The sequence below is a fragment of the Bradysia coprophila genome, unplaced genomic scaffold, assembly GCF_014529535.1.
Source record: "Bradysia coprophila strain Holo2 unplaced genomic scaffold, BU_Bcop_v1 contig_324, whole genome shotgun sequence".
In the NCBI taxonomy this organism is placed as follows: Eukaryota; Metazoa; Arthropoda; class Insecta; order Diptera; family Sciaridae; genus Bradysia; species Bradysia coprophila.
Genome location: NW_023503584.1, coordinates 2992700 through 3020223, shown reverse-complemented (window position 1 = coordinate 3020223; position 27524 = coordinate 2992700). Strand labels below are relative to the sequence as shown.

The window sequence follows — 27524 nt, the reverse complement described above, 5'->3', positions numbered from 1 at the left end:
TTAAATTTTATGGATAATGTGGTGCCTACTATGTGATAATGTGGTGGGACACATCTTATTGCCAACTGAAAGTAAATATTTAAATTTGAATAAATTAGCTGAAATGTCGACCAACTAATCAGAGATTCTTATTCCAAGTTCCTAACACATCACATCCCTTCAATCTACTCAATTAGATGTATGTAAGAATGTAAGTGCCCATAAAAATCTCTACTAAAACTAAATTTATTCAATAAGCTCACGTCTCGTCTCGCATATATATTTCGTTCATTTACAAATTATTATGTGAAAGAAACGCTCGCCATAAAATTGTGGTTGTGCGCTTTATGCACAAGATGCCATAAAGAAAAACTTATCGAATATCTTTCATTTATGTATACATAATTTGAATATATATTCTGCGCTGAGTAAACATTGTAAAACGCACGAGGCAGAGGAGGCAAATCAATCAGTTTCACTTTGGGAAACTACTTCTGTGCTCTGCATACGTCACAGTTGCGACTAAACTCCATTGTATTCGTATAAAACTACTCCACACAACTTTCATATCACTATATAGCACACTCTTTGGCGACAGATAGTTGGTCGCCAACTGATGATGTCACTATTTTAGAAGCAGCATTGTATACACCGTGTAGTGTGTTGTAGTATTATTTTACTATCCATATGGTGGGATTGCTACTTTAACATTGTATACGTTTCGATTTTATTGTGTGGGACGAACTATGGTCCATTCGTTAGAAATATGGGTATAAATATGGGTATAACCTTTGAGCAAGTCAATTTAATAATTTGTTATATTGAGGAGAATGAGATATTTTTTTATTATACAAATTTTGGAGATATTTTGTTAGCAAACCCACATGTCCTTTCAACTCAAACTTCAAACCTAACTTTACCCTTTGGCAATGTTAATGATGCTTCAAGATGATTTCATTATCTTCAAGACAAAACAACGTAATGAAATTGGAATTTGAAGGATTCTTGGAATTGCAACAATTTAAACTTTTTGTTTTCGGTATTGGATATGTGGTCTGGTGAGTCTGGTAAACAAAATTTCAATGAATAAAATCGTTGCAAAAACGCACAGAAAAATTAGAATTTTGTGAGTTGGTGTCATAATAAGCACATCATCATACAGGGGTAGAAAAATGAAATTCGACATTTCCTTATTATTAGGAGTTGTTGCGGTTTCTAATTGATTCTTCAAGAATTTCGTTGAATAAATGAAAGTCTAGATTTTTCTGTTTTGATATTTTATTCTTGTTGCCAAAATTCAGAAATTAAAAATCTAGATCTTGAGTTTGGAACGCCTTATCACACATATCTTCTTTGAGCAAGAATTCTGTTTTCCATATTATGTCAATACAGTCTAGGGATATATGACTGTGGCGAGACCAAGTATTGTTATATGCGTTATATCCACAAGTTGCTTCTCTGTTACAAATTAAACCAAAAGAGTAGTTGCAAAGATCTGATGCATGGCAGAGTAAAATAAATAGAAGTGGCAGCGCCCGGTTTTATTGAACCTAACATTTGAAAGCGAAAGTGAACGGGCGATTCTAATTTCAATTTCAGTTTCTTTCTCTTTCTAAAGTATTCTTGTTGCCCATGGGTTGATGACAATAATTTGTGAACACATATTTTGCACATCTCTTGGACTGACAAGTAAAAGACGCGATTATCAATGGCTTACTTTACTCTACCGTGTCTGATGATTTCTATTCCCGTCGTTTTTTATCCTATTTTTCGATTTTTGTGGTACGGTTAGAGGCAGTGAACTTTCAGCAGGAACTTGCTTCAGCTGTTTTTCAGCTGATACAATCAAAACTGTTTATATGTCCTTATATAGTTTCACCACTACCACGCGCGAGACACCTGACAGTCCCTGACTGTATTCAAAGTTTTTTTTAATCGTGAAATAAGAATGTTGCAGTTAGCAACAGCATGGAATCGTGCTCACGATGAGGATAGGTCAGCGCAGCTTATGTGGATAGATGACTTAGTTTCCACACAAGCTGTCTGAGGTTTGCTCGGCTTAAGAAAATACTACCAGGTATTGGTATAACAGTTAAAATTACTGTTGACATGACATGGTTCTCACGAGTTCTACTCAACATAAAGTTTCTAAAGATATGTACAGTAATAAGCTACAAAAAATGATTTATGATGTTAACTACTTGAACCTACGACATAACATCATTCACATTTCAGACTAAGTAAAAATTTTACCTTTTTCAACTTGAGCAAATATTTGAACAATCATGGCAATGAATTGATGTGCCAAATTTGTGGGTATATTGAAACAACAAATTTTGTGTTTTACAAGTTCATTGATAAAAGATGATTCAAATCTGTATGAATCAGTGGCTGGTAATTTCCCCAATTCTTTTTCGGGTAAAAATAAAGAATTCTATTAAAATAACTGAGATTTCGCTCATGCGCCCCCTTTCATATTATTCCAATCTAAACAGCATAACAATATGAATTGTAAAAATAGAAGAAAAATTGGGAGAGATGGAAACGATTTCGTTTATCTACCCTGTCTGTATAAATACGAAAAATATTTCAACGCACAAGTAGTTTGCCAAACATACCACTCTAAGAAGTATTAAAATAACAAGAGAAAAAATACAAATAATTTGAATAAATTCTAAGATTCCGAAGGACATCTTAGAGATAAAAGTATTGTTTGCGAATTTTTTGCTAATTAATTCAAATTTTTCAATCGCAAGTTAAACTCGACAATGATGATGATGAGTGTTAAGTACATAAATTTGATTTGCATTGCGTTGATTTGTGTGCAAAGTTACGGTGGTTTTGTGGTCTGTGGACGTTATTTACCAACCCGAGGAAATGCCGATAACCTTGATCGACTGCGTGAATTGTTAAGAGATGTACGCAATTTTCTTGATGACTTGATGTTATTAATGTTCTGTAAAAAAATGTATTTACATAACAAGAGGGAACGTTGAATTGATTTTTTGTTTTTTTGATGGATGGATACATATAATTCCACTCCAATTACTTTGTCCTTGAATATTTTGCGAATTGTGCCAAACCTCAACCGATTTTTTACAAGGTCTAATAATAACATTAAAAGTAAACATTTCACCTCCGAGTGGGGTTGGACCACTAATTTATCATAATTTCTTTTCGTCATTCATGGTAAGAACGTATAAGTACGTACATCCTGTTCAAAGACCCTGAACGAACGTTCTTTTTTAATTGATTTATTTCCAATTGACTATCAAAGTGAACTATATCAGGGCACATTTGATTTCAAATTCACTAAAATTCCTAAGATTTTAAGACGTTTTTGTTACTTGTTCACTTCCGAGGATATGTTGGATACTTCTGGATTTTTAGTTGTTTTTAACAAGACAGATCTCTAGCAATATCACACCAATTGTCTACAAAATTAGGAGGCCAAAAATCGTACAGTGTCCGCCTGTAAATTTTATTATTTTAGAAGTGTAATTAATTTTACAAGAGGACACCGAACGATTTTTGGCCTCATAATTTTGTAAACAATTGGTGTGATATTGCTAGAGAGCTGCCTTGTTTTGAATGATATTTCTTAACCTGTTACAGACGGCAAGCTTATGACCGATATTATTATCGAGTCTATTACTTCCATCGATCAAAATATTTTTAATCTGTTGGTTTCAAATCTTGTACTTCAATTGTTTTAAAGATTTTATTTTTATAAAAAGTACCGTTTTACACAGAGCTTGCCATTAGTTTTTCATTATTTTTGTCGTTGTTATCGATAACAGATGAATAGCTGTATGAGACAGGCTAAGTTTTACAAGCAAATGAATTTTAGGAATTTTCGGGAATTAAAGGCCCTGGCACAATGGCCAAATTTTGAAGTTATGTTCATGGAATCGAACTACATTCCACAACTTCATGTCTATAATTCCTATAATTTTTCTTCTATTCGAGATACAGTGATTTTGATGGTCATCTTATAAAGTTTTCCATTTTAAAACATAAAAATGAGCACCAGTTAGTGCAGGGCAGTTATTCTCATGCACCATATCACCGGTTTTCCTTCGATTGATTATTGATTATTGATTATGATGGCTTTTTTAAGAACGACGCAGATAGAGTCGACTCAAAATGTTACACATCTATCTGCCATCGATCAACGATAGTAATTTGTGTCTCTGCCTAGGCCAGCGGCTTAAGTCTATTTCGGTGTTAGGCTATTCGCGAAAATGCCCAAGAAAACGTCAGCCAAGACAGATACGCATATTATTTTTCATGTAAAGGACCTAAAACAGGAGAAAATTTCTGCAAAACTCCCGTTTTCGGCCCGACGCATGGAAAAATGTTTATATGCCTTTGCACCGAAAACCGTTCATTTCATCAATGAATACCCATAGCATGTAAAATATTGTACGTACCTCGAAAAATGAACTCGGGCGTTTTCGCGTGAGGTTTTTTGATTCGAGGCGAAACCAACTTTGCAACTTTTCCGTCTTTGTGACGTAAATATCTATTGTTTTATCAGCAAAACATTTATATCAAAGTTTAAAGATTTCTAAAAGAATCCTTGCCGATAAGTTATCAGCGATCAAAAATTTCGAAACGCACAAATGTAGGCTACAATTTAAGCGTACCCTTGTACCCACTTAAGTCTTCCATGTTTTACCATATTGTACGTTGTACACTGTACATTGTACGTCTTAGTGTAAAAACATCATTAACAAGAGACAATCGCTCATCGTAAAATTGCAACAATTACATCTAAATTTCTCTTTCAATTCAATTCCAGATTCTCGAAACTGATGTTGAAAAAGTATCTGTGGAAACACCGCCTCAATCAGTCGCACTGAATCGATACGAGGGCCTGAATGCGTTGAACGATGACTTCAATTTTGGAATACCGAAACACACACAACATAAAAATGCTCGGCTAGTCTTCAAGCGTAGCATCCACAACAACTTGCTGAAGAATAAGCGAAATTTCTGATTTCTACATCGATTTTCTACGTGAAGTCGTCAATTTACATCACATATTAAATAAATAAATTTGATCGCGCTTCTAAAAAAGTATGAATAAATATTGTGATCGACATAATTGCATTCAAATGAATTAAAAGTGATAATCCCATTGGCTGGATGGGAGCCTTTTACATATTATGGAAAGAGATAATTATTTATCGTTTTTTTAAAAAAATACTTGACAATAAATTATTTAAGTAAAATTCAATATTTTTCTTGAAAAATAAATGTAAACGAAATGTTTTCCCTCAAAAGTGTTCTTATTTTCTTAATGACTGTGAGCATCAAAAATTGGGCCAAAGTAAAATCTAAAAAAATTTAATCGCTAAAGTGATAGGAAAAATCTCGAGAATTTGAAGAGACGCCAATTAAGACCAATCTACACATTGCTAAATTGTTGCCTATATTTCGGGGCAAAATTTATTATTTTGATGATAATTTTGGAGTCGCATCCTTTTTCGAAAAAGTTCGACCATGAGATGATGTTAAAATGTGTTTGTTTTCAACAAAAATTAAAATGTTTGTAGTGATGTAACCTAACTCCGAGAAAACTCAAAATATGTGTCAATTTTCGTGAAATATTGAGTTTCCTCGGACTGGGTTACATCACCACAAACATTTAAACTTTTACTGAAAGTTAACACATTTTAACACCTAACGATGGTTGTACTTTTTCCAAAATTATCATTAAAATAATAATAATTTTGTCCCGAAATGTAGGCAACAATTTAGCCATGTGTAGATTCCTCTTAAGTACCTTTTGTCCGTTTTGGCCTATCTTCCTTGCTTTCTTCATACGATTTTTTATGGCATTTCCTTGGGCATTTCTTCACACCAGCCAGAAGATGAGCCATAGATCTTTTTTGAAGAGCCCTTCAAAAATTTCGGTTTTCTCGAGATTTTTCACTTGTTGTGGCGGCTGGATGGGTCGAACATCGGCGTTTGTTGGTCAATAATATTCAGCTCATCGACCTTCATAAGCGTACACAATTTGACATCATTCACATCTCGCATGTTGGAGCTATTGATAAAAAACGATTTTCACGACAACTCCGGAGAAAATATTTTCAGAATTGAACGAGGATTCATTTGAGCCATAGCTCGGTTGGATCGCCGTCAGCTTGAATACCGACTGTTCGAAGTTTTTGCGAAATGACTCATAATGACTTACAGACCCAGAGCGGAGAGGCGACATTTCTACACGGTCAATATCGTCAGGAACGATAATATCGAAAATGTTTTAATGGGTTGATTTTCACTTACCAAAAATAAATTTTCCCCAAAAAATATTTTCACGCGTCAAAAATTCATACGAGATACAATGATGTAAACGGGAAACAGATAAGATTCGAGAAAACCAAGAAAATCGACATAAATTTAAAGAAAATTTCTTGCATTTTTGTGATGTTTTCTTGATTTTCTAGAATTTCGGAAATTTTACGCGAAAAAAATCTCGAAAGTCTACAGCACTTTTTAATGATGCATAGAGGTGAGTATTCTCAGCGTATATTCTAACTTTTAGGAGAAAACCTTTAGGGGAAAGGGATCATTGCAAAGCCTCAGCGACAGGTTACTCAAAATATACTTTAGCTGATCTAAGTAAGAAAAGGTTGTGTATTGTGCTGGAATGTTTTACATCCGCGTTGAGTGTTTTTGTTTAGGACCTTATTGTTAGTGGAATCATGAACGGAGCGTTAGTGGAGTTCGTGACGCTAGTGTTCCTCACTAAAAAAAGAACAACCAACTACGGGGAGGACTAAGGAACCAATATATAGGCGAACATTTAAACTCAAATAAATATTGCGTGTATTGTGTGCACGGGCATCAGAACGTAATAATACTGAAAATTGGAGTGTTATTTGCAAGTTTTACCAAGGTTCTGAAAGAGTAGGTTAAGACACTAACGAAGGGTGGCATCAAATGTGTAAAACGCACTCACTCATATTGAGTGAAATGAAAAGTCAACTTGAAGAAAACCTTTCTTTTGTTAAATTGAAATAGTCTTATAGATTTTCCCAAACCACAAAGAAATTTTTATGTCACTGCCTTCATGATCAACTCAGAGTGTCTTAACCTGTTATTTCAGAACCTTGGGTTTTTGTCTCGTTTTGTCCAATGAAAGTCTAGAACAGGTACGGTCGATGGGCGAATTCGACTTAAACGCACTCACATTTTATGTCAAAATAATATAAAAATGAGTGCGTTTAAGTACGAAAATCAAATTTTTATGTCCTCCGGGTGGACAATAAACCATACCTGTTTTACATTTTCATTGCTCCGTGCGGACAATAGACCATACCTGTTTTACACTTTCATTGGTTTTGTCTCATGCCATTCATATTTCGCGCCAAAATATTGAACGTACTTCGAAACATATGTATGCGCAGATCGAGTGAAAAAAAAATTCTAGTTCAGTGAACATCTATCAAACGAAATCAAAATGGAGTAACTTTTAGAATTTAATATACTTCACGATACAATAAGAGAAAACTAAATTTTTGTGGTTGTAAATCTTCGATTTAGTTTGAATAAACGCGTGAAAAGGTAAACAGAAATCTAATGACGGGATTTCGTATGTGATTGAGGCAAAGGGTTTCGTAAATTTAAGTGTTTTATCGCTGAAAAGTGTTTGCGTCTTTGTGATGGCAATGTAGACGGTGTGCGGTTTTATCATGGATTTTCATTCTCACTAGTTCATGCCGGGTTGAAAGAATTCAGCAATTTTCTTTGTCAAATTAATTTCAATTTTCCCCGCTCTGCGTGTTTATTTCGATCGTTTGTCTTTTCAATCGAAATAATGTCGGTCTGAACGTAAAAACGTAAATTTATTTGTTGTGGTCGAAAAATGGTGCACAACCAAGTCATAAAACAAAAACACACAAGAGACCAGAAATTGCGAACGATTAAATTCATTGAGAAAATGATTTTGTTGATGAAACATTTTCCTTTAACTTCACTGCAGTCAATTTCTCATTCGTCACCGATTTGACGTTGTCTGATTTTCCATTTTTCTTTTCTTTTTTGGAATTTTGCCAATGCTCACGATGAAAATGAATTTCATTTTCTCAGTCAAATTTGTTCGATTTACTTTGTGATTTCCACTCCCGTTATAGCATTGCGGCACAAAGTAAAATGTAACGGGAAGTACTGGTGAATTACTAAGGAAATTGATTACTAATGTACTTAACATACCGATAAATATGACGGAATAAAGCGTAATTGTGAAAAATCGAATTTCGTTGGAGAAATTCATATACGACTGGAAAATATTCACACCGCACGAAACACACCAAACTCATTTCACATTTTCTTTACAATTCGACGATTGCAATATTAATGGATGCGATAATTCATTGTTTCAGGTTAAAATTGCGGTAATTAGGCGTATATGACGGTAGCTTGTGTTTACGTGAAAGGCGCAAATATTTCAATTCAGCGCTGATTCGTAACCCGTATTTAAGACGTTCTGTGGTTGACTCTAAGACAAAAACTGTTAAATTCGAAAGGCACCGGTCGGATACACGCCAACGATACAACAATTAGTGATTTTACACTGGAGCAGTAAAAAATAAAATTCGAACAACTGGCTCGTCCAACTATTCCGAAAATGGAGACCGAAGGTGGCGGCGTTGATAATCGTCCGCCAATTGACGACGATAACTTACCTGTTGAAGCCATGGACACACAAGAAGGTAATTATATGGTCAAGAGCCGGGAATTTTATTTTCATTTTTTTATCACCGGCAAATCTATTACTTCACTCCGAATGTATTGTTTTGGGTTTACCGTAATTCTTCAAATTCACAATTTTCTTCGTATCAAATATACTTGGAGATCATCTTTGGCCTTGAGCACCTAAATATGCAGATTAATGAAGGCAAATCCGTATTTTCTCAGTGTCGTAGGCAATTGATCCACCGTAATTTTAGAATGGGAAGAGAAATAAATTCGAAAATTTTACCCGTTCGAAAATAAGTTGAAAGTTGAAGCCTATAAAGTGACTAATCAAATTACTGTGCCTTCGGTATAAATTGACTAAAATTCGGTGACAGGAATTGTGAAAATTACAAACTGCAAGAAAAACGCCTTACTTCAGCAGTTCTAGTAATTTTGTTACTTTTGTTTGAAGAGCTGGTCGACATTGGCGAGATTTCGATTTACTGCAGTTGACGTACATCTAGAAAATTGCAAGTAATCTCTCCACAAATCGTGTTATAGCAAATTTCACCTCGACGTTTTTTCTTGCATAAGTGATGAATGAAACAAATCATTCGCTTCGCTGGCGCTTGCTTTTGTGATTGACAGTAACCGACACAAAACAAGCGGTGACCTCCGTGCTCTAATAAAAATAAAATTTAATGTTAAAACTATCGAAATACAAGATTTCGCTCTAAAGTCTTTGCGATACCATGAAGTAACAGACTTAATGATTTCACCTCGAAACATTAGCAGTTTCTGATAGATCACTGTTGCTGTGTCGTAAATACATTCCTGTTGCTCCGCATTCCCTTTGGATAATTTTTCTTTCTTTCTTTCCCAGCTGACCAAACTGTGAACGCAATATACTCAATCGAAGAAATTGCGCCGAATGAGGATACAGCCATGGTACTAGCATCAAACGAGAATGTCGTTTTGCTATCGAATGCACAGCAAACTACCCCGATCATTGGCGAAGTGGACAGCACAACTGGTCCGATAATCAGCCCACCACAAGCACAGCATTTGTTACAGCATCACCAGCAGCCCATACCACCGACAACCATAGCTTCTGCCCGAGCAACGACGACCACACCGGCCATCATCGATGCCACCATGGACGAAGAGGAAACGCGTGCGGAAGCTACATTCAAATATACCGTGGAGAATTTCAGCAAACTCAAAGAGTCCGTTCTCTCACCGCCATGCTTTGTCCGGAATTTGCCATGGAAGATTATGGTGATGCCAAGGATGGCTATGGGAAACGATCGCAGTGAAAATCGATCGCTCGGTTTTTTCCTACAATGTAATGGTGAAAGTGATTCGTCGTCGTGGTCGTGTAAGGCGATGGCCGAACTGAGACTACTGTCTTTCAAACTGGACCAAGATCCGTTCGTCCGGAAGATCAACCATTTGTTTTACAGTAAAGAAAACGATTGGGGCTTCTCGCACTTCATTTCATGGAACGAGATTGTCGATCCGGACAAGGGCTACATACAAGATGACTGTGTTGTATTAGAGGTGCATGTTGTGGCTGAAGCTCCACATGGCGTGTTTTGGGACTCAAAGAAACATACCGGCTACGTGGGATTGAAGAATCAGGGCGCAACGTGTTACATGAATTCGTTACTCCAAACGATGTACTTCACGAATCAATTACGGAAGGCCGTCTATAAAATGCCAACAGAGGCAGACGACAGCAGCAAATCGGTTGCATTGGCACTGCAACGAGTCTTTCACGATTTGCAATTCTTAGATAAACCGGTCGGCACCAAGAAGCTCACCAAAAGTTTCGGATGGGAGGCGTTGGATTCGTTTATGCAACACGATGTGCAGGAGTTCTTGAGAGTCTTGCTCGACAAGCTAGAGAGTAAGATGAAACGGACTTGTGTCGAGGGTACGGTGCCTAGTTTATTCGAGGGGAAAATGTCCTCGTACATCAAATGCAAGAACGTTGACTACAAGAGTAATCGTCTGGAGACATTTTACGACATTCAGCTAAATATTAAAGGAAAGAAAAATAGTAAGTAGAGTCCCAACTGTCTTCGAATCCATCTCCTGTGACCCACCCTCTGAACAAATTCTTTTTCTTTTCTTTCAGTTGCCGAATCGTTTAAAGACTATATCGCAACCGAAACGCTTGAAGGTGAGAACAAGTACGACGCAGGTGTTCACGGTCTACAAGAAGCCGAAAAGGGTGTGATTTTTGTGTCATTTCCGCCGATACTCCATCTTCACCTGATGCGTTTCCAATACGACTCCGTCACCGACAATTCCGTGAAGTTTAACGACCGCTTCGAATTCTACGAACACATTCAGCTGGACGACTATCTGCAGAAAAAGGAGAAGGAGCCAGCTAATTACACCCTGCACGCCGTACTCGTTCATTCGGGCGACAATCACGGCGGTCACTATGTGGTATACATAAACCCGCTAGGCGATGGCAAGTGGTGCAAGTTCGATGATGACGTTGTGTCGAGGTGCACAAAAGCGGAGGCAATCGAGCACAATTACGGTGGTGTCGACGATGACTTGAGTTTGAATGCCAAACATTGCAGCAACGCGTACATGTTGGTGTATATCAGAGACTCGGCTCTGCCGACTGTATTACAAGAAATTAAGGAATCCGAAATACCGACCGAACTCATTGAACGGTTGGCCGAAGAGCGACGAATGGAACAGGTGCGACGACGGGAACGAGCGGAAGCTAACACATATATGACAGTGAACGTTTTACTAGAGGACTATTTCGAAGGGATCCAAACGACGGATTTGTTCGATTTGGAAAAGAACAATTGGCCGACGTTCAAGATGAAGAAGACCCAGCCGATTTTGGAGCTTGTGCAAACATTTGTTGATGCATTTCGAACACCGGCCGGCAAAATGCGTTTGTGGCCGCTGAGTCAGCGTAACAATCAGATCACCCGACCGACACTGTTCGACTATAAGGAAGACGTTTCGAAGAATTTAATCAATTGCGCTGACATGCAGAATCCTTGGACGATATTTTTGGAATTATTGCCGCCCGATTCGCCGCTACAGCAGATGCCACCATTCGACAAAGATCGTGATATTTTACTGTTTTTCAAATTCTACGATCCAACAAATAAGCGGCTGAACTACTGTGGCTTAGGATACTATAATCTTAGTCGGAAGGTGTCCGATTTAATACCGGAAATGAATCACCGCAGCGGTAATCCACCCGACACAGAATTAACATTGTATAAGGAACAGGGCGTAAATGTTGTGCAGAAAATCAATAACCACAACGACACCCTTGAGAATGTATTGAAGGTGAGTGTTGTTGGTGGCGAGGATTTTTTTTTTTTCAAATTTGATTAATTGTAACCGATGGAAAATCGATAAACCGGCGAATGGAAGTGTGAGTCTTTCGGGGTCCTCATTAAATTGTCTTCTCTTTTTGTTGTTGCAGGAAATTCGTCACATCACCGACGGTGATGTCATTATTTTTGAGAAAAAATATCGCGACGAAACGCTTGAATTGCCTACATGTGATGACTATTTTAGGGATTTATTGTATCGAATCGAAGTAACGTTCGTCGACAAAACGAACCCAAATGATGTGGGTTTCTCATTGGAATTGTCGCAACGCATGACATACGATCAAATGGCATCGGCTGTTGGTCAGAAGATCAACGTCAATCCATACGAAATACAGTTTTTTAAGTGTCAGAAGTAAGTGTGGGTCAATGACCAGTGGATGTTTTTTCTGTGATGGGGTCAACGGGCAAAATTAACTTGATTTTTTCCCATTCGAAATTTTTCCAGTTACAAAGATATACCAGGCCATGCATTGCGTTGCTCGTACGACGGTAGTCTTAAGGATTTGCTAGTTTACAACAAATTAAAATCGGCGAAGAAAATCTTCTACCAGCGACTTTCCATGAACATCACAGAATTGGAAAGTAAAAAACAATTCAAGTGCTTATGGGTACGTTGACCGCTATTGTCCGATGTAAAAAGCTTCTAACGCACGCTTCAATTCACTATTCCAGCTCTCAATTAATATGAAAGAAGAGAAAGAATTGATTCTGTATCCGAACAAAAACGGTACGGTCAAAACGTTACTAGAGGAAGCAGCCAAGCAAATCGAATTGAATCCAGAAGAAGGATCCGGTCAACTACGTATTTTGGAAGTGTCTTCACATAAGTTAATGCCTGGACCACGCGAAGACGATTCACTGGAATGTAAGTGTGACCAGATGGAAATTTTGTTTTTATTTCGGACCGTCGAGCACCAGTCTGGAGCTGGTTGTACACCCGCAAAAAAAAACTAATATTTACAATCCCGTTTTGAATCGGACAGATCTTCAATCGCCTGGCGAATCGAACATGACGAATCAAAAAACGTATCGCATTGAGGAGATACCACGCGACGAAATCAACCTATCTGAAGACGAACTTCTTATTCCAGTGTCACATTTCTACAAAGATGTTTTTAGTGCGTTTGGCATTCCATTCTATATTAAAATAAAACAGGGTGAACAATTTGCAGCTGTCAAAGATCGTCTACAGAAGAAATTGGGTGTGTCGGATAAGGAATGGGAAAAGGTTTGTTTTTGCACCAATGTGGATGAAGTTGAAAATGTTTGCTGATTCGAATATTGATTTTGTCCACAGTATAAATTCGCTTTGATCTCGATGGGTCGCGCTGATTATATAACTGACGACTGTGTGATCAATTTGGCCGACTTTAAACAATCACCCAACCAAAGTAAGTTTTTGTTTATATTGATCATGACATGGGTCAGAAATCTTGCGTAGCAATGCTCTAGGTGCTAGGAGAACATTTTGGACTTTGCAATTTTGGGAGAATTCTTTTAGTTTTTCGGCACTAAATTTCGGAACAAGTTTTATGCCAATTTCTAAGGGAGAACACTAAATTTGCTCGGAGAAGATTTGCAGGACTTCCAAGATATTGACTCCTTAAATGGGTGCGAAACCCAGATAGTTTTAGACATATAAACCATCAATAATTTGATGCCTCTTTTGAATGCATTTTGATTTGTCGTTCAGGATTAGCTTTACGGGATACAATGATCCTCTAGGTGGCAATAAATTCATCATTCGAAAATGGATCAGGCTTGGACTTTTATCAAAAATTGTCACATTTTCTCGCGAAGTGTTCAACATTTTAAGCCTTAAACATTTCTTGGAAATTTGAGCGATTTTTAATTTTTGCATACGCTCAAGTGTCAAACTTCTGCTGAGTTCATAGAAAATGTTTACACTTAAGAGTCAATTTGTGAGCAAGTTGTATAAAACATGATAGTAGAGATTGTTACCTGTCGAACGGCATCAATATCTTCCAAGTCGTTCATTGCAGCTTTTTGTAAACACTTGGAGGGATTCTTTTGAATTTCGACTGACCGAAATCGGCGCTATTTTTTCCGGGACTTTTTCATACTTATATGCCTAGTTAGGCCTTGGTGCCTAGGCCCCAAAACCAGTCTCATATATTTTTGATCTTCCATACCTGGCTGGTTGTAAGTGGCCAAAAGTTGAAAAATTAGGTTTCGTAGTCCGGATTTCATTTCCGTCAGGTGGCGAGGACACGGGCGTGAATGGGTTCGTTGGAAAGCTGAGGTCGAGTACTCCTGGGGCAAATATTATCTTCATAAAATTTGATGATAAACGGCAGAAAATATGACTTCCGGAAAATTTGTCAGAATTGATGTAACCTCAGTGAACTTTGATGAGTGCTGTAACCTCACTAATGCAATTATTTGGTTAAATTATTACTTATTATGAATGTGGAGGACCTCAGCTTTACAACGATAGGCATATTTAGTAGTTTGCGAACATTTATTGATTGAAAATTGTACTGGTACATCCCTGACTTCGAAAAAGTGTGTCAGCAGCTGTAGCTTGCTGTATAGAAAATGTTTTTTTTTATCAAATCTTTCCAGTGTACGGAATAATTCGAGGAGAGGAACTGAGTCTCAAACTTCCACTTCCAAGGTTCATTTATCCTGTTAACTCAACCAAATTTTCAGCTACACTCAAATGAGACTTGAATTTATAGTCCAGGTGATATAACGAATCGTCACTGTTATAATATGTGATAAAATTGCTGATTCTGCTGATTTTTTCAACATGATTTGCGGAACCTGCTCTAAAAGATAATTAAAAGTAAAATTTTCTTACTCGCTTCGGAATTAAAGAATTTCCGAATATTGTTGAAGTGATTTCAAAAGCCCTACCTGTCGTGGATGCTCTATAAGCTTACGTATTTCGGCATACCTCAAACGACTTTATATGTCATGGGTTGACGACTTTATCCGCATGTAAAGTCGAGTTTTTTTAAGTCATGACCAGAAAACGTACTGATTTACACTGTCCGAATTGAGACCTCGATCTCCAAAATGCTAGTGCAATTTTAAAGCTATTAGACGGAATTTTTAGCTATTAACTACAGTCAATAGTAATGGCTGTACCCCACGTATGTCAGGGAAATCATTCAATGTGTAACCTCATTCTACTACCGCCTTTTGAGGCAAACGATTCTCTGGACCATCTTGAGTGCAACCAGGGGCTTGATATCGTGGCTGTAAATTTTTATCCAAGACTTGCCTGGGCACTGATTTACGCGACAATTGTTGAAATTGTTGCTAGTTAACTACTACCAACGATTATCTATTGAAAATGTTCGATAAATCGTGAGTAAATAGAATATGTTCTCATTCAGGTAATGGTCAATCCAGCGATTTTCTGTGTTGTGAGTTTGAAGGTGTTCTTTAATTTTCATATCAAAGTGCAGATGAAAAACCTCAGATGCTCTAGATTTGTTGATGCGAAGTCGAAAACCCAGAAGGATAAAATGATAAAAATTGTTGGAAAACCCTAGGAATTCTAAAATTTTTGCGCTGTCTTGGGTTCATTTACCGCTTGTACTTGTCACTGAAAAATGTTTTCAGTTTCCAGAGCCAGAGTGTCAATCAATTGAATTGAAATTTTTTTCGTTTCCTTTCAGCCGCTTCATCGACACGATCATTTTTAGGATTGGAACATCTTAACAAAACACAGAAACGATCCAGATTTAGCTACCTGGAAAAAGCTATAAAAATCTACAATTGATTTCAGCAAATTTGTAATTGTAAAATTTTTATCTAAAAACAAAAAAAAACAAAACAGAAAGAAAATGAAAAGAAAAACCAGAAAAAAGATAATGACAACCGAAAGTGAAGTTAATAATTACACACAATAGATGGCAAATATTGGAGTGACATCTTTTCGCCGAAAATTTTTATGAATTATTTTGATAAGAATTTTATTTCTCCTGCTACATTTTAGGATACTGTAACATGTGGTGTATTGTACATCATTCTACGTATACAACAACAGGATACTAAATTTCTTTTTTAAAACAAAATTTCTTTTTATCAAGTTTCCAAACCAATTTTTAATTGTTAATTTTTCGGCACTATAAATCGGAAAATTTGATAAAAGAAAAACCGTGCAAAAAAAATGCGACTTGTCTGACTTATCATTTTGAATGTTGATGAAAGGAAAAAAAAAATTATATTTATGTTCGTCTGTCAAGCAATAAAAACTTCTGTTAATTGTTCAGAACGATATCCGATGATGATTTTATTTATTAACTTAACGCTAATTGATACAACATAATAAACAAAGCAAAAGAAATGAAAAGAAAGAAAATGAACATGAAAACGAAGAGTTGTCCTTTATTTATTTTTCTCTTTAATAAAACTTTATAATAAATGTGTAATCATTTGAAAATAAAAAGAAAAGAAAAAAAAAGAAACAAGAAAAAATAAAATGAAAAAAAATTGTTACAACAAAAAAAATTATAAAAAAAATATTTAATAATTTCTTGATTAAAAAAAAACCAATAAAAAGAAAGAAAAATCATTTTAAAAAGATATGAACGGCACACAATGTTCGTTTTAACCGTTGGATTAAAGAAAAAAAACTGAATAAATTTCTGCGTTGGATTTTATTTTGTATTGACATTTTTTTGTGTGAAATCAACTATTTGTCTCCTCAATCAGGAGTGTCCTAAATCATATGAAAAAATTGAAGTGCCGACAAGGTTGCGGCCAAGGGCAGCAAACAAATCGTTTTGGTACCTTCATAAAAAACCTTTACATGGGTGTTCTTTAATCCGAATCGATTAGGCTCAAGGCCAAAAACTGATTTTTTTTTTCCAAAAATCGTTGAAAAGTTGGCTGAGGCTTCTGATGTTGACAAGACATGTTTGGTTATATTAGCCCAGAATAGTCCAGGAAGGGAATTTTCAAAGGTAGCTGGTACATCCGCTGCACCTACGCACCGGAATGACTTGTCAAAGATTAGAATGTGATGACAAGTTTCTCGAGTGTGTGCATAACGTACATGAACATAATGTATGGTGCATTAAGTCGGGCATTGTTGGGCTGGTTGAAAACTGACCAGAGGGTACCTTCGATAAACTTTAATGAACCACACTCGACGCTTGGCTGACTGTGTTCTGATTATTATAATTTTTCCACAAAGCTCAGCTCAAATATCTTTCAAACGAAAACGAAGTAAAAGAATGAAGTACTGCGCCAATAGACGGCAATGGAACTAGGCGAGGGGCAGATATGAATATGAAAATCTTTAAGTAATCCTTCGTAATATTCAGAAAGAAAGTCCTCAAATTTATAATTGATGTGATTCAGCAGCTATTCGATTCGATACAACCCTCTGTTATGATCGATGAAAGTTTCGTAGAACTTAGTGACATATTTTTGGCCGAGATATTCTTTAAATCGATTTTTTACAATGATGGCTCATTTTTGTCAAAATGTCCAAAAATACAGTAGACAACATAATTATCATGGCTTCATGGTAAAAAATCGCTTTAAAGAATGTCTTGGCCAAAAATATGTCACTAAGCACTATTAGTTGCTCGATTCGATCTAGTTCTCTGCCATGATCGATGAAATTCAGCTACTTTTATGTGTTTTCGCCCACTGCTTAGAAAATACATAGAAAATCCTCAAGAAAACCAATCAAAAGAATAGATAATCCTTAAAAGTTGAGAAAATCATACAAAATTTCAGAATCCGTAAAAACCCTCTGTAAATCTTTGGAGAAAGATCTGACAATCCTCGAAAATCCAAGAAATTTTCTTTTGGAAAATCTTTTGTCAACGAAATTTACAAATATCTGACCCTAGGAAGTACGTGTGTCAGAGTTTTCTCGCGTAGTTTCCCCCTCGTCGGATGCCTTGTCTCTTTTCACTATATAAAAACCTAATATTTTACTTCTTTTGTTCAATATTCAAACCCAGTGTTTGACACAAATTTGCTTATTAATGACACGAACTTTATGCAAATCAAAATCAAAGATAAAGTTAAAAAAAAACTGGTAAAATTGCTTGTTATTCTTTGAGTGAGCTTTGTGATGCATGTGGAAACCTCAGTCATCAAACAGGCAGTTAAACATAGCTAACGCCGACCCGTACGAAACACCTATTCGTATCAAAAGCCTTTAATGTGAAACTCTTCATTTCTCTTACTTCATTTTCTTCTCTGCTGAAAAACTATTCTTCCTTTTAAATCACTTACATTATCCACTCTTTGCCTTGTTATCATATACAATTAAATTGCCGGAGGCAATATAGACAGCCCCGTACGAAGTCAAATTTCATAAATTCCTATTTAAACAGCTATATACCGCTATATTTACCTCTATTTCACAATAAATAAACATTCCACAAATGAATTTGCTATTATGTAGCTCTACATGCCTGTATCTTGCTCAATATAGCTGTATATAGATATATATAGAAGTCCACATACGGGATTCCTAAAACCCCCCACACATAACCGATTACTTCTCTGTTAACAGAAACTCTCTAAGAACCATTTTCCTCAAGATACTTCAATTTTACTAAAATCCAATATGGCCGCCGGCAGCCATTTTGTTAGGAAACCGAAAATAAAGCTAAAACGATATCTTCGAAAAACCGTAAAGCACTTATTGGGCCCCAGCTCAGGAGGGGTCGATCCAAAATCACTCATCTTCGAACTTAGCCTGTCTTTTGACATTACCAAACGGGGAAAAAAAGAATTTTCAAAATCGGATGCGTTTTACTCAAGTTATCGTGCAGACAGACAGACAGACAGACGGACGGACGGACGGACGGACGGACGGACGGACGGACGGACGGACGGACGGACGGACGGACGGACGGAAAGACCCCAGTACTTCGTACGGGTCTAAAAAGTATCCGATCGCTAAAAGGCTTCTTGTTAAACCGATTTTAGATATTGAATCAACCTTTCAAAACCTGGTTCAGTCACCATAAAATACATAAATTGGACAGAGAAATTTGAAGTTTTACACAAGAAAAAGCTTATTTCGGAAACTTTGACCCCTCTACGATATCTAATTGAATTTTGACCCGACCTGAAATAAAGTTCAGTTCAGATTTTTGTTATTGAAAATCCTCTGTGGACTTTCTATAAAATATTTTTACAATTTCGAGGATTTTGTTAATATTCTAAAGGATTCTTTCAAATTTTAGCGGATTTCCCTTTTGAAATCCAGTGCCTTGTTAAGTGGTTTACTAACGCTTTGAGGAATCTTAATTATGGAAACTCATATTCACACAAATTTACTGATTTAAGTTCTTTCGGCCAGTCCCAAGCCTGGCAAAGTTTCCCTGAAGGTAACCTGTAAATTACGGATATCATTTGTTACCGACAATGACTGCAGAAGTAAACGGACAGGCTCTAACTAATGCGGTCTTATATATCAAAAATAAAAAAAAACTTGTTCAATAAATGAAGTACAAGACTTGATATCAATCCTAAGATTATAAAATTCTTAGACCGAGTTAAGTAATAGATCCGATAGTTAAACTGATGTTATACTTACTGTTTCGAAAGGGTTAATAGACGATGAGATTGCACATCTTCTTTTAGTAGATGAAAGATATTGAAATGACTTTTTAAGTTTGTAGATGACATAGTCGTTGCAAAAGGTAACTCTAATGAGAAGTTTTGCGCGGACTTTGTTGTAATCACAATCATTAAAAAAACTCCATCAAAAATGCAAGTTTTCGTCAAAACAAAAGTATTTATTATTGAGATGGCTGCACATAATATAAAACAATAAATTTTCGAGTTGTAGTGACTAAGAACTCATGCTTTGGATAAAATTTGCAAAAACCATGTCTAGTGGAATCATTCTCTACACTTGCTCACTCTCACTGCAATGGCTGCCGCGAGCCCAGCACCTTTACCACTACCATCTTCGGCCAAAATTAATCGAAACTGCAGATGATCAGAACTCAGTACACTGAACAGCCAAAAAATTAACTTTACTTACCAATTTATTAGGAGCACGCTCAGCGATTATGTCCTCCAACCAAGTTTTCATACGAGGATGATGCTTGTAAAGTGAACCATCAATAGCAATAGTTATATCTTCCTCATCCATGCGATTTAACATAATAGCTGTGGTGATAGAGACCAGTTTAGCGGCTCGATATGATGTCAACGCTGAAACAAACTGAATGGTAGCCAAATCGTCGTCATCGTAATGACGTTGCTCATAACCGAAATCGCTAAGAATTTTTTTGATTCGGTGCTGTTGACCGTCAATGGTGTCTCTGTAATGACGAGGAAGTTGAAAAGTGTTTGATATTAGCTTCTTAGTTGATTACTGTTCGATGAGTGAAATTAAATCTGAAGTGAAATTCCATTCGAGCGGGAAAAGTTCGGGCGGCGCTTTTGTCAGAAAAAGTTTTTTGTCCCAAAGCGTTTCAAGAACGGTTCGGACTAATTCTCCAAGGTAATTCCCACTGATGTATTTCTCGAACCTGTTTGAAATACAACAACGTCATTGTTCAGCGTCTATCGCTAACCTATAACCCAAAATACTAACGTAAACGACGTAGCCAGCAATGATCTCAAATCTAGCGAACGATCAAATTCAGTTTTAAGGAAATCTAACGAACCATTATCACCAAATGCTCCCCACTCAATATTAATGATGACATGATGTTCGTTGTGACGCTCCGTTTCCCAATGCTGAACACGGTCAGCGCGCTCAACATAACAGGCATTACTTCCCGTGCCCAGGACAATACCGATTCGTGTTCGATTATCTATACGTGCGCCCTCGACCTACATGGAAATTGTTATTTGAATCATGGATTTCGTAAATCACGTTCGCCCCTTACCAATGTTCCTGTTGTATCGTTCAATATAGCCATCACCTCAATATGATTGTGTCCGTACTTTTCTAACGACTGTTGCAATAATTTAACAACGTCCATATTAACAACATCCGGACAGTTAAATGTTTTAGTCCATGTGACCAGGTAACCAGAATCTAACGAGTGATGCGACATTGGAAATGAAAATGTGAAGCCCAAGGGTAGTGGCACATCTTCTAAATCCTGTTCAGAGACAAAGTCCACTAGACATTCAGCTAGAAAATCAAATAACTTTAGGCCAGAGCCAGTTCTCAATTCGTCTGGTATGTGGTAACGTTTAACTTCCTCGCGAATAACGTTCCCATGTTCCAGGTGCAATAGGATCGCTCGGAAATTGGTACCACCTAAATCCAATGCCAAAAATTGACCGTCTTCTACAAAATTTATTTAAATTTGACGAAACGGTCGAAGGACTTTCTGTGAAATAAGAACCTGTTCCATTGGGCAATTCCGGTATGTATGTGTTTTCCATTTGCAGTGAGGATGGCTGTTCGGTTAGAGCTAAATTCACTTCATTGGTAAATGTTTCGTCAACCTTTTCGGTTTTTTCTTTGGTCAGAATCAACTGCTGAAGGATATTCATGATCTGAAATAGATCAATCAAAACTCCATAAATTCGGCTATGGCTTTGTTGCGTATCAGTATACGCAACTTATAGTAACTTTTAAGAGATTCCTATGTGTCTATCCCGGAAACATAACTCTTCAGATGTCTAACGATTTGTCGTGAACTAGTTCTCGGAGACTCGCAAGTATTGACGATTCGAGCCTACTAAAATATTGAAAAAAATTGATGGAGCAGCAAAAATTTGGTTTTTGAAATTTCTTTAGTCTTAGGAAGTCTTAACTTACGATGAATTCTCAACTGTTATTCTGGAAACTATTATTCGATCTACTCTAGTTTTCGATCTACTTTCAAGGTTACATACATAAATATGCGTTGCATATCTCAGTCATAAGTTATTCTAAGCTATACATATCACTAAAAACTCTTCGAACTGATAAGGTCCGCCACAACAAAAGGTCAACGAAGAGGTCTATTTTGTCAATTAAAAGTGCGCCATTTTACTGCGTATTAATTATGCCATTCATCTCGTCGTTAGATACACTCCAATGAAATGATTTATTATTTAGACATTGATCGTTTTTTCTTTAATTAAACAACAAGATCATTATTTACAGTCATCACAATATTATATTTGGGTCAAGGTGGCCTCACAATCATCGTTCGATTATAATCAAATTTATCACAAAATTATCTTTTCGTACCTGATGTTGCCGTTGCTTGTCGGCGATGCACAAAACGTTGGTTTTATAAAACTTATCAATCATTTTGTGTAGATATTCTAATTCACACTAAACGATCTCAACGATTTATTGAATATCAAAACCTACTTTAAAATTTAACTTTTAAATTGAACGTTATACACTTTGCAAATGCACGCAACTAACCGGCGAAATTGTGCAAACTCGACTAAATTTGAATAGAATTATGGGTATGATTGGGAACTTAATTGCAATATGCCGCAAAAATAATATCAATGCAATGAATGCAGTTCAAGAGTGAAATGATAGATAATCAGAACTCGGTACGATCATAGCTCTACGGTGAAGTGTTACAGATATTTATTTACATTGATGACATGGATCAGTAATAATTATAAATATATTTGCAATGCTGTGGTGTGTTTAATGAGCAATACATACGACATTGCGTTATACTTAATGAGTATTTTCGATCAGATTTGTTTTGTGTAACAGCTTCCTGCTCTAATGAATGAAAAACATAGCAAGATGTACAAGTTGCAACAGCACAACTGCATAAATGTAAATCAAACCCAGCTGTGTCTCAAAGGACAAATAATTCAATGTCGAAGCGTTCTAGGAGAATGTTCAAATAGACTTATTGTTGTGAGTTGGATTGAAAACAACGACGGAAACGACTGAAATATTTTCCACTCTCGCTCTCCATCATATGAGAAAAAACGCCAGCACCGATTCACACATTACCGATCTCTTAACCAATTAGCAAATGGCTAATGCCAAGAGGGTATGCAAATGGCAAGCTAGCACTTGTCTTGGCACTTGTAAAATTTCGTCACGAGATTAAAGAAGTTTGCATCCAAACTATTCAACACTGGGAATTCCATTACCACGATAGTTGTTCAAATGAAATTCATGATCTTCAACTGTGTCACGATTTTAGCTTGTGTGTTGATTCTGTTGCGGTACGCAGATCTAGGACGTTATGCTGTTTTAAACATTCGTTTATTAGAGTTACGATTCTTGCAATGAACTGAAAATGTTTCAGGTTACTTTGCATGAGGTGCATGAGGTGTTTGCAACGAAACACTACAACATTAAAAATCTACATTTTCATTGGTTGTACGAAACACTGTTATCGGATCACAACCGAAATTGATCGGTTTTCATTCGATTTTGCTACTTTTGACACTTTTTTTGTCGAAATTTCCTGCAGCTCCTGATGGTGCGGCTATTAAAAATCAAAAATGCAAGCTTTTAATTAATTACAATTGGAGTTTATTGTGTACAAATTCGCTTTTTCCTACATTGTCATACAACTGCGTCAAATTCTAAAGTCTTAAAAATGTCGGGGATCGGGAAAATCTTTTTTCGTTATCCGTTGAGGGCTTACTACTCGCACTGGCTTTGGTCGATTCTGTTCCAAATAAATTTTGCTGTTTTGGACCAGAGCGAGTGGTTCCCTCAACTTCGTCAGGCCGCGCGACCCACTGCAAAAATGTCGGAGATCGCGAAAACCGCTTCGTCATAGTCGCTGATGTGTCTTTCGATGTGTCGCCTTTCTTTTTCATCTTCTTGATCATTTGGTTGAATTCTTCGTCTAGGCGACCATCGAAACCGTCGGAGAATTCGGAGTCGGAAGATTGCTCGTCGTCAAACCTGCAGAGAAAAAAAATCGAATTTCATCAGTTACCTTCAACGAGAAGACTAATCTGTTCAGAGAGTTGCGGAAAGTCTTAACTGCAGTTATAGTGTGATCAATGTATCGTCAGTCGGTGTTTATTCAACTTATTTTTTATCTCATTAGGTTTGATGTGCCGTTTGTAACACTGTGAATTCGAGGCGGCGGGTAAGGACGAATCTATTGAGGAACTTGAGTAATCTTTCCAGTTCTAGAATTCGAGTATTCCAAAGTATTTTTTGGACTACCTTCTTTCAATTTGTAGAGTTCAAGGATTTATGAAGTTTTTATGAGTTCTGTCCTACACACTTTTGGGATTTTTGAGAAGCGGATGAAGTTTGCAGCACAAACATTTGTACGTGTGTTTTGTTGATTAAAATATTCTTAAAAACTAGCTACCAAAGTCATCACTTTCGATGAGATAGATAGGCTGAGACTGTGTGTGACAGCTCCGTATACAGACGTACAGACAGTTAAAAGGGACTCTTAATGTCAAAAGTGAAGGGACTCATAACGTCAAAAGCAAAGCAAAGTTGACGTTTTCGTGTTAGTGGTGTGTGTGATAAAATTTTTCAATGAATTTTGGGTCATAATTCCTCTAGGTAGTCTACCTCTATGAGACTAATTTATTTGGAAATATAACCACACTCTACAGGTCACTGTTTCATTCGGACATCGTCCAACAATTAATATTATTTGACTAATTACGCAAAGGGACAACAACAGAGAAATGATACCTAGATGTATTTCATTATGTTTTATGTTTTATGTTTCTCCCATTTCACACGAATTTCCTCCTCATATTTGAAAGATCAGAAAAGCATTGGTATTTTACATGACTTGGGATAAAAAGATGAAATGTAGAGTTTTCGTGTGAATTTTGTTGATCCAAGGCGCAGCCGATGTCAATAAACACACGAAAACGAGACATTTCATCTTTTTATCCCGAGTTATGTAATGAATTTTTTAATGCTTTAAGCGTCGAAAGTAGTGTTTGAAACATGAAAAGTACGGTTTACGACACGATGCATGTAAAATACATATAAGGTAAATGATGGAGAGTTGACCTAAATTGACAAGACCAAACTTTGAACTTTAATTTCTCATCGATTTTGGAACTATGTTACATGGAACCACTTTTATTTTAAAGATTTATCTTTTGTTTACTTAATTAACATAAATTTTATAAATTATTGAAGATTTCGTTTAACAAAGTTAATTAATTTATAAAAATTCAGAGTTAACCTACGTGAACCGTGAGATGTCCGATTTCATATAAATTCAATAAATCGTGAATTGTCCTATATACAAACGTCATAAGACAACTCGCGGTTTATTGGATGGTGAGTTGACCGATCATTTTTTCTTTATACAAATTTACACGGACAACTTAAGATCACTTTTTCACTAGGTCAACTCTCCATCATTTACCTTATAGTACACGAAAAAAATTGTTTCTAAATTGGTTACTAACTTTGTGATCAAGACAGATGTGAGCTAAACTGTCCTTTCAGAATTTTCATTGAAGCTATCTAGATCTAGTGCTTCACCCACGGCAGAGTAAAAGTAAACCTGGCAGGAGCAGTTCATTATTGAAACGTCAAATGAGGGACCTAATACACTGTATGAAAAATTTAATTCGCAAAATAAAGAAGGCTACTAGATAATTCAGGTCTCTAGTCAAACAAGCGCTTTTACTCTGTCGTGGCTTCACCGCAAGCAGATAATGAGAACTAACTACTTGTATGTCAGTGGTGCCAAACGACACTTTTTGGGATAACCCTAATACCGACTCCATTCCGACTCCCCAAAAAAAAAATCTTCCATGAAATATCGGTAATGAGCCATACCTTCCAAAACAGAAGAAATTTTTCAAAAAGACAATGTATTTCTGAGATATTCGACTTTGAAAGTTTTCATATGAATAGCTTTTCCGACCGGAAAAACGATTTCCCATTTCCAGGAAAAAATTTTGTTCTACAACTTTTCGTGTCAAACAACATGGTACAAAGAAAAATCTTAAAAAACTTAAGGCGCACGAAGCCGTTTTTTACGACACAATGACCTGGACTATGAATTTAGCGAACTGCTGATCGAGTGACATACGACAAATGTAAACAACAACCATAATACGAACGTTAAATATTTAGACCAGCTTGTGAAAAAACTATAAAATAGCAACCGAATTGTGATAATTGTTTATTAATTAAGTGATAGATTCGTGTGTTCGAGTGAACCTTTTCGATTCCGATCACAGGAAGAAATTATTTTTCTGCCGGTGTGCGATGCCAATACTTTTGCCAGTTGGCAATGACCTTAATGATATGTTGAAATGAAAGTGGTTTTCAACGGGATTATGTGAAATTTTGTTTCAATTGAACTTACACCATTTTATTTTTGTTTGCATTGGCACTTAATCCACTATCACAATTCGGTGGCTATTATAGTTTTATCACAATTTCGCTGGTCAACACAACAATCGAGGAATCACCAAGATTTTGGCATATCTCTCGATCAAACAATAATTAGTTACGATGACAATTGCGTGTTCAAATTATGTTTTCTTCCTAGGATCCAAGTTTCCCGATAACCGAAAGAGCAAAAGTGATTTCCCGCTACATACATTCATGATTTTTTGTTCAGCAATCATTCGATTTCCCTGTCGATTTCTTAAAAAAATTTCCGGTATACTGGATACACATAATTTGCACACACGGTGACAATAGTCACGATTTCCTGCAGTTCATGATATGAATCAAAAATGTACTCACTTTTTCTTCATAAGGGTCAGTCGAAAAATTTCACTTTTGTTCGTCTGGTAAGAGTTGTTCATTTTCGTCAATTTTTGGATATTTTACCTTCAACTCACAAAATGACACTGAATATTGTGTGTAAACAGAGCGCCAAGTTCAAGGTCCAATATCCATCTTCATGCACGTGCATGTGTGACTGAAACGCGTCGCGATGTGTGTGTGTGTGTGTGTGTGCACGTGCAGGGTTCAGTGAACTCAGAACTTAGACGACACGGCAGAATTTTGTTGTCTACTTCCAGTTAGCTGCGACGATTTTGAATTGAAACGCGAAAAACCATTCACAACGTAGGTAGCTGCCAAAATTGTGTAGCATGCTTCATTACGCTTTAGCAACGGGCAGTAAGACACATATATAACTGAAACGGAAAAATTTCGAATTTCTGAAAACATAGAAAGCGCGATGACCGATCCAACTGAAAAGCGAGAAATCTGAAAAGTTGAAAATCCCGTAAACCTGAAATCGTATAAACCTCAAAAATCTTTAAATTTTCTTTCATCCTTCGATTCTCACAGCTCGTTTAAAATAATTTCTCTTCGGTGTAGGAATCGATTGCTACGCCTATATAAATGGTTAACATACGTAAAATACGTATAATCAGCCAAAACACAGAAACTTCTCATGCAAATTAATTTACATCAGCTCAAAGTAGTTGAATTCGTGATAATTTTAGGCAGCAGGTTACAATCTTGATAGAATATTACCAATCCGTCTTAAAGATGAATAAGATTTCAGGCTCTTGACTTATTTCATGATGAGGGAATTCATTAATATGCTCGTTGATCTTTGACCCTCTCATACGAACTGCGCGATGCAATGTCCTCAT

At 36.5% G+C, this 27524-nt stretch overlaps 2 protein-coding genes and 2 long non-coding RNA genes across 4 annotated transcripts; 2 read left to right on the top strand and 2 right to left on the bottom strand.

Annotated features, from left to right (window-relative positions):
• Positions 1–2515: 2515 nt before the first annotated feature.
• LOC119079554 lies at positions 2516–5176 on the top strand. The gene is made up of 2 exons (XR_005088180.1): positions 2516–2897; positions 4784–5176. It is a non-coding gene; the product is annotated as an uncharacterized LOC119079554 (long non-coding RNA).
• Positions 5177–7434: 2258 nt separating this feature from the next.
• Positions 7435–16184, top strand: LOC119079463 (ubiquitin carboxyl-terminal hydrolase 7-like). The gene is made up of 10 exons (XM_037187391.1): positions 7435–7557; positions 8376–8705; positions 9554–10732; positions 10811–12003; positions 12143–12405; positions 12499–12661; positions 12726–12918; positions 13037–13281; positions 13351–13444; positions 15704–16184. The coding sequence occupies exons 2-10, from the start codon at positions 8621–8623 to the stop codon at positions 15805–15807; spliced, it is 3519 nt and encodes a 1172-aa protein (XP_037043286.1). The 5' UTR covers positions 7435–7557; positions 8376–8620; the 3' UTR covers positions 15808–16184.
• Positions 16185–19776: 3592 nt separating this feature from the next.
• On the bottom strand, positions 19777–22534 carry LOC119079496 (hexokinase type 2-like). Its single transcript, XM_037187445.1, has 7 exons — positions 22213–22534; positions 21377–21530; positions 20909–21318; positions 20611–20852; positions 20390–20545; positions 20053–20335; positions 19777–19997 (listed from the first exon to the last, which is right to left on the bottom strand). Exons 1-7 carry the CDS (start codon positions 22273–22275, stop codon positions 19908–19910), a joined length of 1398 nt encoding a protein of 465 aa, XP_037043340.1. The 5' UTR covers positions 22276–22534; the 3' UTR covers positions 19777–19907.
• Positions 22535–23772: 1238 nt separating this feature from the next.
• On the bottom strand, positions 23773–26831 carry LOC119079560. The gene is made up of 2 exons (XR_005088186.1): positions 26659–26831; positions 23773–23865 (listed from the first exon to the last, which is right to left on the bottom strand). It is a non-coding gene; the product is annotated as an uncharacterized LOC119079560 (long non-coding RNA).
• Positions 26832–27524: the final 693 nt, after the last annotated feature.